Source organism: Martes martes (assembly GCF_963455335.1).
Source record: "Martes martes genome assembly, chromosome: 4".
Classification (NCBI taxonomy): Eukaryota; Metazoa; Chordata; class Mammalia; order Carnivora; family Mustelidae; genus Martes; species Martes martes.
The window spans coordinates 186,696,867-186,716,063 of NC_137891.1; the positions used below are offsets into that span (position 1 = coordinate 186,696,867).

The 19,197-nt window shown below is 47.7% G+C and overlaps 1 protein-coding gene across 2 annotated transcripts in view; it reads right to left on the reverse strand.

The window, feature by feature from the left end:
• Nucleotides 1-19,197, reverse strand: part of CAMTA1 (calmodulin binding transcription activator 1) — an 814,502-nt gene that overhangs the window by 700,686 nt on the left and 94,619 nt on the right. The window contains exon 4 of one of the 2 annotated variants that reach the window (XM_080800233.1): nt 7,197-8,227. The exons of the other annotated variant lie outside the window; for it this stretch is intronic. Coding sequence (XP_080656359.1) covers nt 8,057-8,227 — 171 coding nt within the window. The 3' untranslated portion in view covers nt 7,197-8,056. Of the gene's footprint in view, nt 1-7,196; nt 8,228-19,197 lie in introns of those variants that run through there. 2 annotated transcript variants of the gene reach the window in all.

The window sequence follows — 19,197 nt, forward strand, 5'->3', positions numbered from 1 at the left end:
AGCTGTCCCAGAGCCCAGATGTCTGGCGACTCAGCAAACAGTGACTGTTGACGATGCTGGCCAGGCTCCGGACATCCTAAACTCTTACCGTTTCACCAACTCAAGGACACAGTGGAAACCACACACCGGATTTTGAAAAAGCAAACAAACTGAAAAGCAATTAGAAAAGACAAATCACAAATATTTAAGCGTTGAGGCCTGCGATGGATGTCTATCTTGAAGACGGATCTCCACTTCCTCTTCAGACCCAGGGGGCTGCTGGAGCACAGCGAGGTCGTGTCGTGGGCACGAACGGCTCCGGCCGCCTCTCGGGTGGGTCACGACCGCTCCCCCTCAGGTGCCCACAGCGGCGCAGGCAGCAGGGGCTCAAACTTCACTAACACGAGTGTTTTGACTGGCAGAAGAAACGTGCGCTGGCCCTGGGCAAGTAATAACTGGACGAGGACATGTCATACAGCACCTTCCTCTTCCACTCCCTCTAGGGAAAGGACTGGCGTGCTCGAAAATGAGGGGGAGGGAAAATTAAATACAAAATATATTCAAATAATAGTCACAGAGCGGGGAGGGGAGGCACGGATTTCTGAGCCAACTTCCAAACTCGTCCTGCTCTGCTTTGCCTTTGAAACAGTCTCACTTTGCCTTCTGTTGCTTAAACAGTAATTATTAAAGGCATCAATTAAAAATGCCCAACTCTGCCGTCCCCATGGCCGCGGTCCCTGGCACGCCTCCCGCCCCGCCTGCAGCACCTGCCACCACCCTTGTTTTCTGTGTCAGTGGGCTAGCACCAGTCCAGAATGCAGGCTCTTCTCTGGGTCCACGGGCTGCTTTATTTGAGGTCAGGAGCGGGATCGCCGCCCACCCACAGCCCTGCCAGGAGTGGGAGGAAGGAGCAGGCCTGACGTGAGCCTTTTCCATCTGGAATTAGCACGCGCAGCACAGACACAATGTATGAGTTCGGCACGGCAGACACAGTCCTCTCTGCTAGGAGGCTGGCATCTTCGCCTCCTATAGAAAGCCCCTCGACAGTGTGTTTCTCCCCGCCCTTCTTCCCATCCCTCCACGGGAACAGGAGAACCCTGGGAGAATCACACCACCAGAACCATTTGGACAGGACATGAAAGAGGAAATCCCTCTTCTTGGCACCAACACTGGACAGCTTCCAGATCACAGAGTGGTCCCTCCTGGCTTGTCTGAAGAAATTGTGGGTGATTTCCGCTCACACTCCCAAGTAGGCAACGGGCTCATTTGGCCAGAGTGTCAACATTCAGCTCTGCCTCCCCTCTGGGGCATCTGGAGGAGCAGGGAGAGTATGTGGGAACACAGGGGCAGGGAGGGATGGAAAGGCTGTCTGGCCCTGGAACACACACAAGATATCCAGGTATGATCCCCAATGTGTACAGACACATTCACAAATTATTACAAAGAAAGTGTATGAAGAGCCACATGAACCCAGAACAGGGAACCAGTCATTCTGCCGGGGGGCGATGCCAACACGAAGAGGAGGGGAAATTTAACCGAAACTTACAGGCGTTCCCACCACCCAGGTGCAGAAGGCACAGGTGCTGCATGGACAGAGGGTTTCACAGTCATCCTAAGGAGCTGAGGCTTCAACCTGCAGAGTAGGGGTAACTGCCTTCATCCGAAGGGGGTTATAGGGAAAGGAAGAACAAGGCAGGGAGACCCAGGGATAGTCCAGGGGTCACAAGGGCCCACACTGCGGCAGTGGCTGGGAGAGTTGGAAACGACAGGCAGAACCTGTGGATCGCCATTCAGACTCCAGGAGCACCACAGGGCATCGAGGAGGACGCCAGAGCTGTGAGCCTGGGCTAGCTATGAGACCTCCGTGGGGAGGAAACAAAGGATCAGGCGGGGAAAAAACAAGGAGTCTCGTTTGGGACACAGGGAGTTTCAAGTGTTAGGTATGCAACATGAAACAAAGATGTGAGACTCAGGCAAAGGGGAGGGCCTTAAGATCCAGATGTGGTACCATGGGTGTAGAAGTGGAAATTTAAGCCACCAGATAACGGAACACAGGCCAGAGTTCTCTCACAGGAAAAAAGAGGGCCAGGGACACAAGTTTAAGGCACTGCAATCTCAAAAGATTGGCAAGGAGAAAGGCAGGATATGTGCAGCAAAGCAGGAGAGAGAACTGTGACCCGGACGCAACCAAGGGAGAGGAAGATTTTTTTTTCCCCAAGAAAAAAAAGGAAAGTCCACATTAACAAACGGCACACACAAGCTAGGAAGGAGGACGGCTGAAACCAGGCCACAGGATTTCGTAATAAGCATTCTCAGTAAATCCCAACAGAAGTTTCTATTGCACGGGATGCGGATGTCAAGGCCTGACATTTGTGGCCGAGGAAAGGTAGGAAGGGAAACGCAGAGAGGAAGCAGTTGCAGGAAAGGTTTGAGAGAAACTTTACACAAAAAGAGAATAACGGCACATCTGTGAGCAGAGAGGACGGAGCAATAGAGAGGGGACGGCTAGAGAGTTCTGACCGGGAAGAAGAGCACAAACTGCAGGGCACTGGGGGACCGTCGACAGACTGGTGACGGCAGAACCCACGGCAAGTGTAGCGAGGAAAGACAGACCAAAGCAAGAGCCCTGATGTTTAACGCGAGCTGGAGCAAGAGACTCTTTTCCAACCCCTCGTCCCACGCATCCAGCTCAGGCCATGGCCTGAATTCCAGCCCATCAGCTTCCAGAAGGGGTCGCCCCTCGTAAGGTGCATGGGGGTCTTCAAGTTCTCCGCACCGCCGATCCTACACATGACAAGCCGGTCAACAAAAGCAGATCCGACAGGACATGGGGCCGAAACACACGGGGTTACTCACCTGTCCCTCTGACATTCGGAAGCCATGGCCATGCCAAACCATGCGATCAGAAGCTGAGCCTTTCCGCCTGCCCCAGTGGGATACTGCACAACGTCAACGACATGTACCACACAGAAAGCCGGGCTTACACAAAACGCATGCAATGATGACCAAACAGAATAAATGGCTTAACAAAAAAAAAAAGGATTCAATAAAATGTGTATAAAACTGAGTTAAGATAATTTTATTAAGGTATAATTAACATACAGTAGAAAGTATGGATCTGAATCTGTTTGATGTTTTAACAATGACATCTGCCCACACAATTACAACCTAAAATGGGATTTAGTGCACCTCCGTCACCCTACTAAGTCTCCTCCTCTCTTTCAAGTTACTTCCCCCACCCAGTGTCCTCAAGAACCACTTTCCATCACCACAGATGGGTTTCACAGAGCATGCACTTCTCCTGTTTTCGAGATCCATCCAAATGGCTTGTACCGGTAGTTCATTCTTTTTATTGCTCAGCAGAATTCCACAATTTGTTCATCCGTTTTTCAGATGATGGATATTTGGGCTGTTTCCAGTTTGGGGCTTTATACAAACACTCTTGTGCAAGTCCTTTTGTGAACATATATGGGAGCACCCCCTTATGCACAGGAGACTCCTTCCAGGACCCCCAGGGGATGCCTGAAATCATGGATAGCACTGAACCCCATATACACTAAGTTTTTCCTATACATCCAAACCTGGAATAAAGTTTAGTTTATAAATCAGGCACAGTAAGAGATGAACAGCAGCAGGGAACAAAACAGAACAATCGTAACAATATCCCACAACAAAGTTAGGTAACTGCGGTCTCTCTCCCTCTCTCTCATCCTCCTGTACTCACCCTTCTTCCCAGGATGGCGTGAGGGGATGAAATGTCTGCGTGCCGGGATGAAGGCGGTGAGTGGTGCGGGCAGGTGACACAGCGTTAGGCTACTGCTGACCCTCTGCCGGAGTGGATGACGGAAGGTCATCCACTGCCGGAAACTGAAACCACAGAAAGCAAACCTCCGTGTCATACCCACGCCCAAAGGCGTCCCAAGAAGCTCTGTCACATGACGTACCGACCAGCGACGTACAACATGGCACCTAACGGCTTGAATCCACCCCTCCCTCACGAGGGACGATGTTGAGCAGCTTTCCACATGTTAACTGGCCTTCCGTATGCTTTCTCTTGTGAAGTACCTGTTCAAAGCGTCCCGGTCTATACAGTCTGACAAAGACATATAGCTGTGCGACCACGACCATAACCAAAATTCAGAGAAGTTCCCTTGTACCCATCTGTGGCCAACTCACCCCCACCTCCAGCACCAGCAACCACGATCTGTTCCCCTGCCGTGTAGCTTTACCTCTTCCAGAAAGTCCTATAAATGGAATCAGGCAGTAGCAGCCTTTTGAGTCTGGTTTCTTTTCACTAAACAGGATGCGTGTGAGGACCATCTTCGTGGTATCGATTTGCCTCTTTTCCCCGCTGAGTAGTGTTCCACTGAGCTGACAGAGTCGTTCGACAGCGGAATGACACGGGGGTTTATGCTCTGGGAAGTCATGAATAAAGCCACGGCTCCCATGCGAGTTCTTGTACGAACACAGCCTCTTATTCTCTCAGGTAAATACCTACAACTGGAACTGCGGGGCCATATTGTAAGTATAGGGTTAACATTTTTTTTTAAAGTGCAGGTTTAGGGAAAACTCACATTTCTTTCCAAAATGGCTGTACCATTCCGCATTCCCACCAGCCACGTATGAGAGCTGGTATTACCACGGTTTTTGTTTTGTTTGGAAGACTTATTCCAACAGGTGCACACTGGCTAGGCTCACTGTGGTTTCTACTGCACTTCTCTGGTAACTTTTTTTTTTTTAACATTATTTATTTATTTATTTGAGAGAGAGACAGAGAGGGCATGAACGAGGAGAAGGTCAGCGGGAGACGCAGACTCCCCGTGGAGCTGGAAGCCCGATGCGGGACTCGATCCCAGGACTCCAGGATCATGACCTGAGCTGAAGGCAGTCGCCTAACCAACTGAGCCACTCAGGCGCCCCTTCTCTGGTAACTTTTGACCTCGAGGTCTCCCATGTGCTAAGCTGTAGATCTTAACGTGGCTATTCAAATCTCTTCTCCATTTTTAAGTTGGCCATTTTAATAACTCACGTTACTGAGTTTTAAGGAGTTCATATATTCTGGATGCAAGTTCTTTATTAGACACAGGCTGTGCCTATGTTTCCTCCCAGTCTGTGGCCTATAGTTTCACTGTCTTGATGGTATCTTTGGAAGAACAGAATTTTTAAACTTTTGATGAAGTATAAAATCCATTTTTCTTTTAGGGATCTCTATTTATTCCAAGGTCACAAAAACTTTCTCCTGTGTCGTCTTCTAGAAGTTTTATCAAAGTTTTAGACTCTAAACTTAGCTCCTATGATCCATTTTGAGTTAATTTTGGTACATGGTCCAGGGTACGGGTCAAGGTTCATGTTATTTGCATCAGATGTCCAATTGTTCTGTTGCCGTTTGTTCAAAAGACCATCCTTTCTTACGGAATTGCTATGCACCCTTGTCAAAAATCAACTGCCCGTGGATGTGTGTCCATTTCTGACCTCTTTATTCTGCCCCACTGATGTATGTGTCTACCCTTGGCAATACCACACGAGACTGACTATTGTAGCTTTGTAAGAAGTCTTGAAAATCAGGCAATGAAATCTTCTAGTTTTATTCTTTCTCAAAACTGATTTGGTTTTCCCTAGGTCCTTTGCATTTCCATATAAACTACAATCGGCTTGTCTAACTTCTGACTAGGATGGCGCTGAATTCCTAAATCAATTTAGGGAAAACAGAAAGACATCTTAACAATACTGAGTCTTTCAGTCCACAGCCTCGGTGCGGGGCTTCTCTCGTCTCTCTCAGCAATGCATTCGTTTTCAGGGCAGAAGTTGTACACGCATCCTCAGTTTTTTGTACTGGATGTTTCTAAATCTATTGCCAATGATACTGATTTTTCTAATTTCACCTTTTGCTAATATATGGAAACACAATTGACTGCATTTTGTATCTCGCTGAATTTACATATTCTTAGAGGTAGAATATACAGATATATACTCCATAGGATTTCTCATAATCATGTTGTTTGTATATAAAAGTTAAATTCTAGAGCTGGGTTTATTTGACTATCCAAAACTCCAAAAGATAGCTTTTTAATGACTAGAAAAGTGTCCAAACTTTCATGGGGGGGTGGGCACTGGAAGAAATTCACTGTAATTGCATAAATTGAGATAGCAACATTTCCACCTCAGAGTTTTATTTCCTATTCTTACAAGGGGTGGCAGTAGGCTGGGTCACTGCACAGCAATGCAATGCCATCATCAGGGAACCACAGTGGCCGTGCCTGGCATGGTTTCCCTCCCCGCCCTCCTCCTCCTGTGCGGCGCCGGGGCTGGCGATGAGCCTGAAGGAATCAGTGTGCCACGGGGCAAAGCAGACGTTCTCGTGCACCTCCAACCCTCTGCGACCCAGACAGTCCCCATAAACGTCTGCCAGTACGACCTCCCTCGGCCTGGTAAACACACTTGGATTCCACGTGTGACTTCTCAAAGAGCTCTCAAGTCCATCTTCTGAAGAGCTCCAGGAAGCGGGGCTGTCAATAGCATTTTTCCCACCGCACAAGAGCCACATGAAAAGGTCTCAATTATAGGAGACCGACAGTCCAACAACCCCAAACACACGGCAGCGCCTGAAATGTAAACACCAAGGTCCCTTGTTTAACGGGGAGGCAGCACCAAGTTCACCAAGTTTATGGCTCAATTACTGACGTGTAAAGAAACAAGGAACACATCACCTGATCAAAGTCTTGACGGGGGCTTGGGTTTACGACGTATTTCTGCCACCATCTGATTCTTCTCCATCCTGTAACCTTATACAATACGACTCAGGTCCTCAGTCACACCTGTGGTACCGACTGCTAGGATCTGTTTGCAGCTCATTACTGCCTCCACCACAAAAGTCAAGTAATGATTTTTCACACTAGTGTTTCTGGCCAGTGGTTTCAGACACAACTTCTTTATTATGAGGCGGTGGAACTATATACGAGTGCACGCACACGCGCGCGTGTGTGTTATATATATAATTTTTTAACGGAGAAATAACTCCAGACCACTCTGCTGCCATTCTATCAAACGCAAGGCAAGTGATTGCTGAGTTCCCAATTATGTTCAACCTTAAATCACACTGTTTGGTCTGGTTGTATATCCAGCCCTACAGGGAGTTGTGCGAAGGCATATATTTGGCAAGCTTTCAAACCCCGGCTACAAAACATGTGCTGAAGAAAATGATTCAAAATATTAAGAAAGCAGTCATTTATTTTAGAAAGCCTGTTCACGTGAGACAATAAGCTGCTTCCCAGAATAGGCTCCATCCATCAGGAAAACACTACAACCCAGCACACACTGGCTGGAGCCTGCCTTTCAGCAATCACGCGGCCATGATTATTATTTATCAGCTGCGGGGCATCTCAGATGGGTAAGCGGGCCGGGCACACTTCCACGGGGACAGCAGTGTGTCGGGGGCAGCAAACCCACCCTCACCTTGGAGAAGCACTCCAGGTAAGATGACTTCACAGACCCTCCAGGACTACCTGGTCTGTCCTACAGATCCACACGAGGGCAGGCCGCAGGCGTCCGGGTACATGAAGGGGACGGTAGGCAGGGGTACCCTGGTGCTCAGTCTAGATCATCCAGTTCACCATTAAAAAGATCATGGTTCAAACAGAGCAAACCAGGGGATCTCCGTCAACCGGGCACCTGTGTGGAGGTCCACTAGGTGACAAGAGGGCGGGAAGTCTGTCTAGGAATCACAGCTGAAGCAAAAAGGAGATTCCCCTTGAGACAAGACTTGGGAAAACCCCTTTGCAGCGTCCTTCCAGAATTCTTCCCTGAAAACCGTGTGTACCATCCTGAGGGGCCAATGCCACGCGGGAGAACTGCTCCCCGCGGCTGACGCCTTCTCTCACTGTCTGCGAGCTTTAACTTGTCTGCCTGAAGGACGGAATCTTTAAGCCTCATCATTGCTACAAGCCAAGGAATGGGCAAAAGATGGGTCTTACAAGTATACACAGTAATTCTTTTTCTCTAAGTCGGAAATTTAACTGAAATTTAACAAATATTTAAGTTTCTCAACCGACTTTCTCTAAGTCGGAAATTTAACTGAAATTTAACAAATATTTAAGTTTCTCAACCGACTTGAAGGATTTAGTGAGTCAAACCCCATCTCAAGACAAGGAAGTAAAACCCCACTGCAGTGGCTGAACCGCTGGCTTCCCAGCTTTCCTGAGGCAACAAGTGTGGATTTGTGGGGCTCTTCATGTACCACTAACCACAGCATCTGCAACAAAGAGGAAAGTTACGGACGGCTGGTTAGCCAGAAATTTCTGCAAATATCTTGGCCACGAAAGGAAAGACCAGAAAAAGAAAACCAAGCAATTTATGGGCAGGAAATCATTTTGGCTTTTTTAAGGCTGGAAAAGGAGACGGGAACAACAGTAAACGGGCACTTGTCCCTTGCTCACACCCAATGCCAGGAAAACGTAACCAGGATGCCCTTCCAGAGGGGCAACCTCGCTTCTTCAGGCCAGACCAGAGCACCCTGGTTCACGCTCAATTACAGAGTAACCGCCACATACACAGTGTGTATGTCAAGCATAATGTCAAGTGTGCTAATCGCCCATGCGGGAAAATCAGTGCTCTTCAAATACTTACCGGCCAGGTATGGACGGGAGACTGTTCCGAATATTCAGTTGACCAAGCCATCACCTGAACTTCAAAAGCAATCAACCAAGAAGGACCAAATCAAAAAAGACATATAACTCAGGGGTATGCAGTAGACGGCTTCTCCCAGTGTCTGTCAGAGAAGGAAATGGCTCCCAGGAAAGACAGGCATACGGAGTTTCCAGTAACTAGGAAATCAATGACGGGTACAATTCTCCCAGCTCTTCTCCTTGTCCCCAGGTGGCCCTACGCACACCCCAGTTCAACAGCTTCATTATCAGGGGAAACGACCTGCTGTGGTTGCCTACTTTTTACCTGCAAGACCTCCCAGAAGCAGCTCGAAACCCATTTTTCAACCCTAGCAAGCCCCCCCACTGTGTACATCTCTGGCTCAGGCAGTCCAGGCCTTTTCTTGACTCTGCCTGCCTTCGTCCTGTTTGTTCCCTCCAGCTCGAGCCTGTTCTCTAGCCGGGCAAGTGGGGGGCTGGGTAGTCAAGACACCATGCCATGGGTGGCACGAGGCTCCAGTCACACGTGAGATGGGGTTGGGGGGGGGTTTCTCTTAAATCCAGTCTAATGAGCTGATGCTCAATCAAAAACAATGCAAATGCTCCAGCTCAAGGGTTCTAGCCCTAGGTCTTGGGTCTAAGAAGGTCCATTTCAGTATAAGATAACTGAGAAGTTCGTGTTTTTACTAAAACAACCCAACAGTGTAATAACGTCCAGATAAAGAGAGCACCAAGAATGGAAGCTTGCACAGTGGGGCTTTGCTCCTGAGTTCTACAACCCAATCCCTAACGAGCCTATGCGGGACCAAAGTCAATGCTCCGACAGACAGCCTGCAGGCACACATCATATTTGAGATGGCCATGTGGTTTCTCTTCCTCCCTAGGAAAGCTGAACATGTAGGTTGGTTCAATTTAACTATCCTCATCAACTTGCCAGCTATCTAGCCTCACCACATTTTCCTCCCAAAAATCTAAGACGTAGCCAAGAGGAGAACCAGGGAAGCTAAAAGCTACAGGGCGGAGTTTAGACTTCTGCAAATAACTGGAATCTTCGGTGACTGGTCCCCGAACCCCAGAGAGAAGGGGGAACGTACAAAGTGTACCCATAGAGCTCACAAGAAAGATGCCCCGGGCAATCACAGAAAATGAGGTCTAGCTCTCAAGCTGGCTGTCGGTGAATTCAAATTCAATCTCCGGCCAAGTCAGGCAGTGCTGTGCCACCGCCCCCAGCAAGGAGGCAAAACCCCCCACTAACGAGCTTCCTCGAAACACGAGCACTGGGAATACCGACTTTTCGTCTCACTAGCGAAGCCAGGAGAGCGAGGTCTCCAACTCTCATTGGACATGGGCTGAACCATGTTCACAGCCATTCTTTGAACCCCCAAATGTCAACTTTCAATGTGCAAAAGCAAGGTTTAGAGTGGTGTTTTCCTAAACCATTCCAGAAACCATCTGGGGACGAGGACTTCAGGACTGTCCCTCTATTTGCCCAGTTCCACCAGATCAGCCCCCTCCTTGGACCTGAGTGCTGCCTGGGGCTCCTCTCCTGCATTCCCTTAATCGGTGGCAACCTGTACACTCACAGGCACCTGTCGCTGCTGAGAACATAGCTGAGGAGACGGACTAGGTCCCTGCCCGAAAAGAGCTCACGTTCTAGAGGGGTGGGGAGGAGAGCAGAGAAAGGGAAAGGAATACAAGAAATAATTTCCGACAGTAATAAATGCTACCCAGACACACCACATGATAGAGTGACAGAGCACCATGCTAGCATGGGTTGTCTGGGAAGGGCCCCCCTGAGGAGATGACAGCTGAGGTGAGACCTGAGAGGCCTGAAGAAGGCAGCCCACAAACACGGGGCAGGAGGGGACACCACTGCAGGTAGAGGAAACTGCAGAAGAGAAGCACACGGGGTGTGTTCCAGCCGTGGGAAGGGTCGATGTGCCCCGAGGAAGAGCAAACGGTAGGGCCTGAGAGCTGTCCCAGGGACCAGGTCACATGCGCCAAGTACACTCCGAATGAGCAGGGCTCTGAGGCGAGCTAGTGACCTCACCCCGCTTGTATCTTTCACAGATCACCCCGGTCCCTGCATGGGGAGCAAGACTGGCAACTGGAGTCCAGAGAGGAAGAGCGGACAGACGTCAGGCAGAGAAAACAAGGACAGCCCGGACTCCAGAGGTGCCAGCAGAGACAGACAGCGGGCCACACGTGAGAAGGAGAAAGGAACTTACAGATGGGTCCCGCGTGGGGCAGGGGACAAAAGGCAGAGTCAAAGACACACCTGAGCTTCTGGCTGGAGGTACTCACTGACTGCCCCATCTGGACGAGGCGACACTGGTGTTTATTTTCACAAATATCCTCCCAGGATCTTTTCACCAACACTGAACTTCAACCTCACCAGACGGCGTTTAATCGTGGACAGAGAATGCCATACCCGCTTCCAAAACTGAAAAGCAGATTCAGGAACCAATACCTATACTCCTGCTTCCCAATGAAAGGCCGGTAAACTCGGCCAAAGGGACAGCTCACGGGCGGCTCTGAGCAGCGGCCTGAGTTACGTGCCTCCTCCCGTGACATCACCTTCCCCACGGAAAGGTTTCCTTCCCCTGGCTTTGCAAAGGCCCTCTGCACAAAGCAGCTGCTCCCAGAGCTTTTCAGCTTCCTCTTACCAGGCTTTTTTAAACAGATCCCTTTTCTACCCTGCGTTTGTCACCATGTAAAATGTTGTGCTAGTTAGCAGTAATTATGTAAATGCAAGCAGCCATTTCTAGTTTTAAAAGGGAACCCCATTTAGCATTCTCACATCCTGAAATGTTTAAAATAGCTAGTCCAGTGATGTTTTCACTTTATTCCAACTGTTTGCGTGGATTTAAATACAGGTTCAGCAGAAACCAAAGCAAGTCAAACATTTACTTTCTATTAAACGTCTAAATCAGAAGATTAAAAACCTATTTTACATTTAACAGGAAGAAGCCGTCAGATCAGCAGTGGCTTCACCGTGCTTACTGCCAAGCGGGGCTGGTGTCTGAGAGGCAATCAGTTTAGGAAGGGAGGGATGGATTTCTTTAAACTCTTCAAAAGGGGACAAATACATTTGAACAAATCTTTTAATTATAGTATCTTCCAAAGAACCCCCAAAGCCTTTATTCTTTCCAAACTTAATGCTTTGTAAAGGCAACTCCTGCCCCTTAATTCCACATGAAATATTCAGCATAGCATAATTAAATTTAATTCCATGCTATTTTTATTGGGTTCACAGAAATAGAGGGTGGCATCATTTCGGAAACAAACTTCCAGCAACTTTGCATTCACCGTGAATGGTTGGTTCTCAAAATTGAACTTAAAATGCAAAACCTACTCCAAATGCCTGTTTCAGTCCAGGACAGACGGGCGGGTATCAAAAAGATAGGCTCATTCATATGTCACACCCAACCTTCAAATAAACAAGCGCCCCAGTTCTCAGCTTACTTCACTGTGCTTGCCACAAGGCGCCTCTGGGCATAGATCTTAATTTCCAACAAGCAAATACTGGGGTCTGTTTTATTTTTCAGTGTGAATCTATCTGGTGGGGAAAGAAAACAGAAAGGAAAAAGACAAGGGAAAAAAAAGTGCCCTGTGGCTGAAAGAAATTTATAATTTGAATGAATATTTGGATAATTGGATGGTTTGTGGAGAGCAGGCTTGAGGTTTTTGGTCATTATTGTAAATTACAACTGAAGTCTTCCTCTTCTTTCCAGTCAGTGTCAGAAAACCCCACGGGAATACAAAACACCCTCTTCTCAGACTGAGTCACTCAAAGAGGGAAGCGGTAACTACCGTGGTCAAGCCACAGCCCAGCCGCCCGCTGGCGGCAGCACAGCAGCCCCCGGTTAACCTTCTCGGGGTCCGTCCCACAGGACTCCCCCTGGTGGGACACAGCCTATCACGACAGGCAACTTCCCCACGACGTGTCCGAGAAGCTAAAACTTCATTGTGATTTGTGACCACGTCAGCAGGGACAATCTCAGGTCGATGGTTACCCAGCTGGCCGGACAGCCCCATCTGTTTTACAACTTCCTAAAGAGGGTACCTAGAACACCAGCAAAGCCCTCTCCCATGGGCCATCCATAAGGGAGCAGCACGCCCACCCACACTAGAGGCGTGAGGAAAGCCACCAGGGATTTACCCTGATGCGGCCCCAGAATGCTGAGGTGCCAGGAAGGAACCAGGTAAGCACTTGGGGGCTTTGTCAGCTTAAAAAAAAGAGGTTCCTTAATGAGACTCTTAGAACTTGAAAAGATTAAAACATATCTTAATTCTTCCACTTGACTTTGGCTTTGTAGATTGGTCTAGGTTACTGATTAGAAAACAAAACAAAGAAAACCACCCACCAAACTCCCCAGTGTGGTCAGTGAGACTTAACCGGCTGGGACTAAGTACCACGACAGCCACCAGCACGTGGCTGCCTCTGACCTCAAGGTTTCAGAAAGGTCAGATGAGATGCTGTTAGAAATGGAGACCTAACCAAAACCAAATAATGCCAAAATTAAGTTTTATGCCACAGAAACAAGATACTAGAAGACATATAAAAGCACCATATTTGCCAAAAAAAAAAAATTTCTTAGGAGACTCATTTCTGTTTTCTGATTAGATCTAAATGTGTAAATACGATATTCTGCTAGCTTTTCAAGAACCGAGTCAGTCCACTTATCACTTTTTCAAACTACATCATTTTCTGACTCAAATATCTCTGCGGTTCTTGTTTAAAAAAAAGAAGAAGAAGAAGAAGAAGAAGAAGAAGAAGTAGAAGAAGAAGAAGAAGAAATGTCCCATGTTGTCTCCATGGCCAAGGTTCCCCCCAGCACAATACGCAGCCCAGGATGCCGCCTCTAAGAAGGCCGCAGGTACCCCAGGGCCTGCGGGTGCTCGGTATCAGCACAGACTGCGACTTCCCCTGATGGCCCAGGACGGTGAGATTCTGATAAATCAAGCCTAATCATGCTGATCTGATAATACTCAGGAAGAATCTGGGTTGAAACAAAATATATAAATTGTCAACTAGGTATCCAAAAACTGTGCATATTAGAAGCACAAATATGATCACTGGGGTGGAATTCAGCCAACATAAAAGAGGGAAAACAGCATTTTCAAAGCCACATTATTGCAGGCATGCTGGGGGAGGCCCAGGCGAGAGGTGTTCAGTCATGGGTAGAGTGGCTCTAATGAACTTGGCCTCCATCAGTCACCCCCTGGCCTCCCTTACTTCATCCAGGTACACGAAAAGGGAGTGACAAAGCTCCCCTGCCTATCTCTCAGGGTGAAGAAACCAAATGAGACGCTGTCTGTGAAACCACTTTCTTAGAGCATAAAGGTACAATGTGAGCTGCTACTGTTTTCTATCTACTAACTGCGGACTCTCTAGATAGTAAAACTAGCTGGTGGGCTTTTGATTAGGAGGCCACGTCAGTTCTATTTGTATTTCCAAATATAAGAAAGGTTTTTGGGATTGGGGGGTTTTTTGGGGAATATGCACATGTTTCTACCTTGACTTAAGCTGTGGTGGTGTGAGAAGCAGCCTGGGGTGCCAAAGTGCCTCAGTGACATGGCGACATCGACCGCCTGTTTCGTTCCGCCTGTGGGGGCAAAGCTCACTAACTGCATCAACGGGGAATCTATTTAGGTGTTAAGATCCTGGAAAACCAAAGACTACTCTATCGTCAAGTGGTCACAGACATGGACCGAGATAAAACCGAAGGATGATCTGGAGGCAATGCCACATCTTGAGCAGAATTCGGGTTTTCAGGCAAACATTGCAGCCTCATAAATGCTGAACTGGCACTTTAAGCCAAATATGGTCAGAGTCCACAGGGGTCACATATTAACGTATCAGGAAACCTCAACAGCATCCAAGTGAGGCCCGCACGAGAAGCTAGATGACGGCACTATGCAAACTCTGTACCACCTCTGCGACTTGGCTGTAAATATAGAATTATTCCAAGATTAAAAGTTCAGCTTTTAAATTAAAAAGGAGGGAGGAGCTTGCTTTAGGGAAGAGAAGGAAAGTACGAGTGTAACAGCTATCTGCACAAAGGTCAAGAGTCGCTCACTTCCACCACATGGCGGTCTCCTGAAGTGGCAGCAGCCAGACCACACGGCTAGAGACTCACATAAGACGGAGCGACTGTCCCGGGGTCCCCCAGCTTTTCAGAGGTGGGGGTGGGATGCTGTTCCTGGTCCGCCTGACCCTAAAGCCCAAAGAGTAAGCGAGTCTGGCCAAAGGACCCAGGCGGGAAAGGCGGGCCCTGCCCTCCAGGGAAGAGCTAAATGAACAACAAATGCCCACCTGCTTCCCATCGGTTTGTCTCAAGCGGCACCCCTGAGTCACCCAAAGGCCATCAATCCAAGAAGCGAGATGGTCCCCTCTTCAAAAGGCAAATTAAGAGATCCATCTGAAAATGGAGGTCCTGATCCCCCTTGGAAAATCTTAACGTTGGGAGACCCTCCTCCAGCACGTTCACCTGAAAATCCTTTCACCAGGAAACCCATCCTAGCCTATGCTGCCAGAGAAGTCTCCCTGTAAGGCTGTTACTGTCAACCCCAGGGCCACGGCTTCATGGAGCAGGGCACTGACGAGCTCCCAACACGTGAAAGGTAAGTCACAGACGGGTATAATCAACCACCGTAGGCCTTTTCAAAACCCACCAAAAAGAAAAGCTCTCAGAAAAGAACCAATTACAAGATGGCTCCTGCTCCCAAGAGCTTTCTGAGGCTCCCAGGTCAGTCCTTCCCTGCCTGATGTCCTCTGTGTGCCACCAGAGGGCACTAACTCATGTAATCACTCTGGAAAAACTTCTGTCACATTTTAAACTGCAGGAACGTTGAATGAAAACTAGATTTCTAATCAATGCAGCACTAGGTATGTCATTTTGACAGCGGCTTTAAGCATCTGCTGGTCATAAATCTCAATTTAATTCCATAGAACTTAGAAGTACACACACACACACACACACACACACACACAGCAACGGGGCATACTTAAAAAAAAAAAGTCAAACAAATCTTCAGGTTTATGAAATTAACGGATTTCAAAATACATCTAGAGTTACACATTTGCTCCTGCATCTCTCGCCTCCAGGGCTGTCCTCTGGGTAACCTGTCCCAGGATGTCCTACATGGCGCACATAAGAGCCCAAAGAAAAACGTTTCAGCATCTTCCTTGCTTTGAAAGCCACTCTTGATTGAGTTAAAGTGGACTTTCACCATGCTAAATTACAGTTCAGTTTATTATGCATGATTAAAACATGATTTAGTCTTTTGTACTAAAATCCTTGTGAAGAGATAAAGAGCACACATTTCCTAGTGCTCACTACGCCCTGGGCTGCTATTCTGAGCACATTACACTTATTTAATACTCACGACATCCCTCAGAGAGGCTGTAAAATTCTATTTTAGTAAAAAGTTCAACCTTGCATTTCTTGAACGCAATCAAGAATTTTTCTTTACATCTGTATCCTCCACTGATGATTTATTTGCCCACAAAACTATAAATGCAGATTTGTGAGTTCTGCCTCATTAACCACCTTCTGCAATTATTTCTTCACCCCAGAAAATTCACACTTCTTATACTTTCATGGGAGGATAAGATTACATAATCAAAATAGTTCAGCGATAAGTTTAATGAAAAATGCATTATGCCCTGAAAGGTTTTTTTGTTTTGCTTTGTGGTACATAAAAATCTGCTCTTTGCTTTTCACACTTTATTTAAAAGCAAGTGAAACATATTTACTGATTTGATCAGAAATGCTGGGTACCTCTCTACGTGACAGAAATTCAAGCTCAATTGGGCCTTTGGTTTTCCTGGTTTCCCGTGATTCTCTCAGTGCACGATGAATAACTGAAGTTCACGACGGAATGAGCACGACCTGACAAATGCAGTACGCTATCCCTGGGCAGCTCAGGTTCTTCCACGGTCTGGCACAACTTAGTGCCCCAAATAAACTCTCCTTGAGGTGACAGTCTACGTCACAGGATACAGTTTCCCTGGGTTTTGACCTCTGGACTAAAAACCAACCAACCAATCCTCCTCGAAGGTTCTCAAGGACATGTGGGTACTGTGGCCTACACCAGCACACAGGAATAGACAGGGAGCAGCTGCAACACGTGGGTGTTCTAGAACACAAGTACTTCTGTTAGTACCATCGGTGTAACTGCCTCCGTGTCTTTGTGAATGCCCCTTTGGTCTAGGAAATATTTTGGTTTCTCTGGTCTACTTGATGCCAAAATCTATTTTTTAAATTGTTAAATATTAAGAAAAGTTAAAAACTATCTACTTTCTCCCTAATTTTTTTCAATGCTTCTTTCCAGACTCTCGCTAGATATCCTGGTATTAGAATAAAGGAGCTCGTTTGATGGCTTTGCTTTCCAGGGCTTCACAGGTATTGAGTTTAACAAGTTGAGGGTTTGTGGCGACCCTGCGCCAAGCATGTCTATCGGCACTATTTTTCCAACAGCATTTGCTCACTTTGTGTCTCTGGGTCACGTTTTGGTAACTCTTGGAGTATTTTAAAATTTTTCATTATTATTATATTTTTATGGTGACCTGTGATCCGTGATCTTTGATGTTGCTACTGTCATTATTTTGGGACGCCACAAACCACAAACATGCAAGATGGCAAGCGTTACTGGTAATGCTGGGTGTGTCCTACTGCTCCACTGACCAGGCGTTCCCTGTCTCTCCTTCTCCTCAGGCCTCTCTGGTCCCCGAGACACAACAATACTGAAATTAGGCCAGTTAATAACCCTAGGGTGGCCTCTAAGTATTCAAGTGAAAGGAAGAGCCCACGTCTCTCACTTTAAATCAAAAGCTAGAAATGCTTCAGCTCAGGGTGGAAAGCACGTTGAAAACCGAGACGGGCTGAAAGTGAGGCCTCTCGTGCCAAAAGGCCAAGTTGTGCATGCAAAGGCAGAGTTCTCGAAGGAAATTAAGAGTGCTACTCCAGCGAACACGAGTACGAAAGCAAAACAGCCTCAGCGCTGATACGGGAGACGTTCCAGGGGTCCAGAGAGAAGATCAAACCAGACCCAACATCCCTTAAGCCAAACGCATCATCCGGAGCAAGGCCCTCACTCCCCAGTGCTTGAAGGCCGAGAAGAGGGGACGGGGTCGCATGAGAAAGGTCTGAGGCCGGCAGAGGTGGCTTCGTGAGGTTAAGGGAAGCCGTGTCCATCACCCGAGAGCACGAGGGGAAGCAGCCTGCGCTGGTGCAGAGGCCGCGGCGAGCTCTCCGGAAGCTCCGGCTCAGAGGACTCACGAAGGCAGCGACGCCAACAACAGATCGTCACTGTTACACGGAACACCTGCCGTCGGAAGGCTGCCCCAGCTCTTCACCGCTAGAGAGGAGAAGTCAGCGCCTGGCTTCAACGCTTCCAAGGACAGGCTGCCTCTTTTGTTGGGGCTAATGCAGCTGGTGACGGGACCCGGACGCCAATGCTCATTTACCCTTGTGCAAGTTCTAGAACTATGCTAGAGGAACCACACTACATTTACTCTGCCTGTGCTCTATCGACGGAACAACAAAGCCTGGATGACAGCACATCGTTGACAACATGGTTTGCTGAATATTTCAAGCCCACTGTTGAGACCTACCGCGCAGGGAAAAGATCCCTTCCAAAATAGTACTGTTCACTGACAATGCCTGTGGTCGTGGAGAGCTCTGGTGGAGATGTACAACGAGATTAATGTCGTTTCCACGCATGCTAACACAAACATCCATCCTGCAGCCCACGGGTCAAGGAGTAATCTCAACTTCCGAGTTACTGTTTAAGAAACACATTTCATAAGGCGACAGCTGCCCTAGCTACGAGTTCCTCTGACGGATGTGGGCAAAGTAAACTGAAAACCCCTGGAAAGGTTTTCACCATCTAGATGCCACTAAAAACATTCATGATTCACGGGAAGAGCTCAAAACATCAACACCAACAGGAGTTTGGAAGAAATGGACTCCCACCCTCATGGATGACTTTGAGGTGTTCAAGACGTCAGTGCAGGAAGGAACTGCAGGTGTGGTGGAAACAGCGGGAGAACTAGAGTTAGAGGCGGAGCCTGGAGATGGGACCAAATCGCTGCAGTCCCGGGATAAGACTTGAACAGATGAGAAGTTGTTTCTTACGGACGGGCACCTTCAGATAGAATCTGCTCCTGGTGAAGACTGTTGAAATGACAACAAAGGATTTAGAATATTCCATAAACTAAGCTGAAAAAGCAGTGGCAGCGTTTGAGGGGACAGAGACCAATTTTGAAACAAGTTCTACCGTGGGGACAATGCTATCAAAAAGCATCACATGCTAGAGAAATTTGTGAAAGGAAGAGTTGATCTGTGCAGCAAATTTCATTGTTGCCTTGTAAGAAATCGCCACGGCCACACCAGCCTTCAGCACCCACCACCCTGAGCAGTCCGCAGCCACTGCATCGAGGCGAGACCCTCCACCAGCAGAAAGGTCACCACTCGCTGAAAGCTCTGGTGATGATTAGCATGTTTCAGCAATATTTTTTAATTAAGCTATGCACGATTTTTTAGATGTAATGCTATTAACACATTTAACA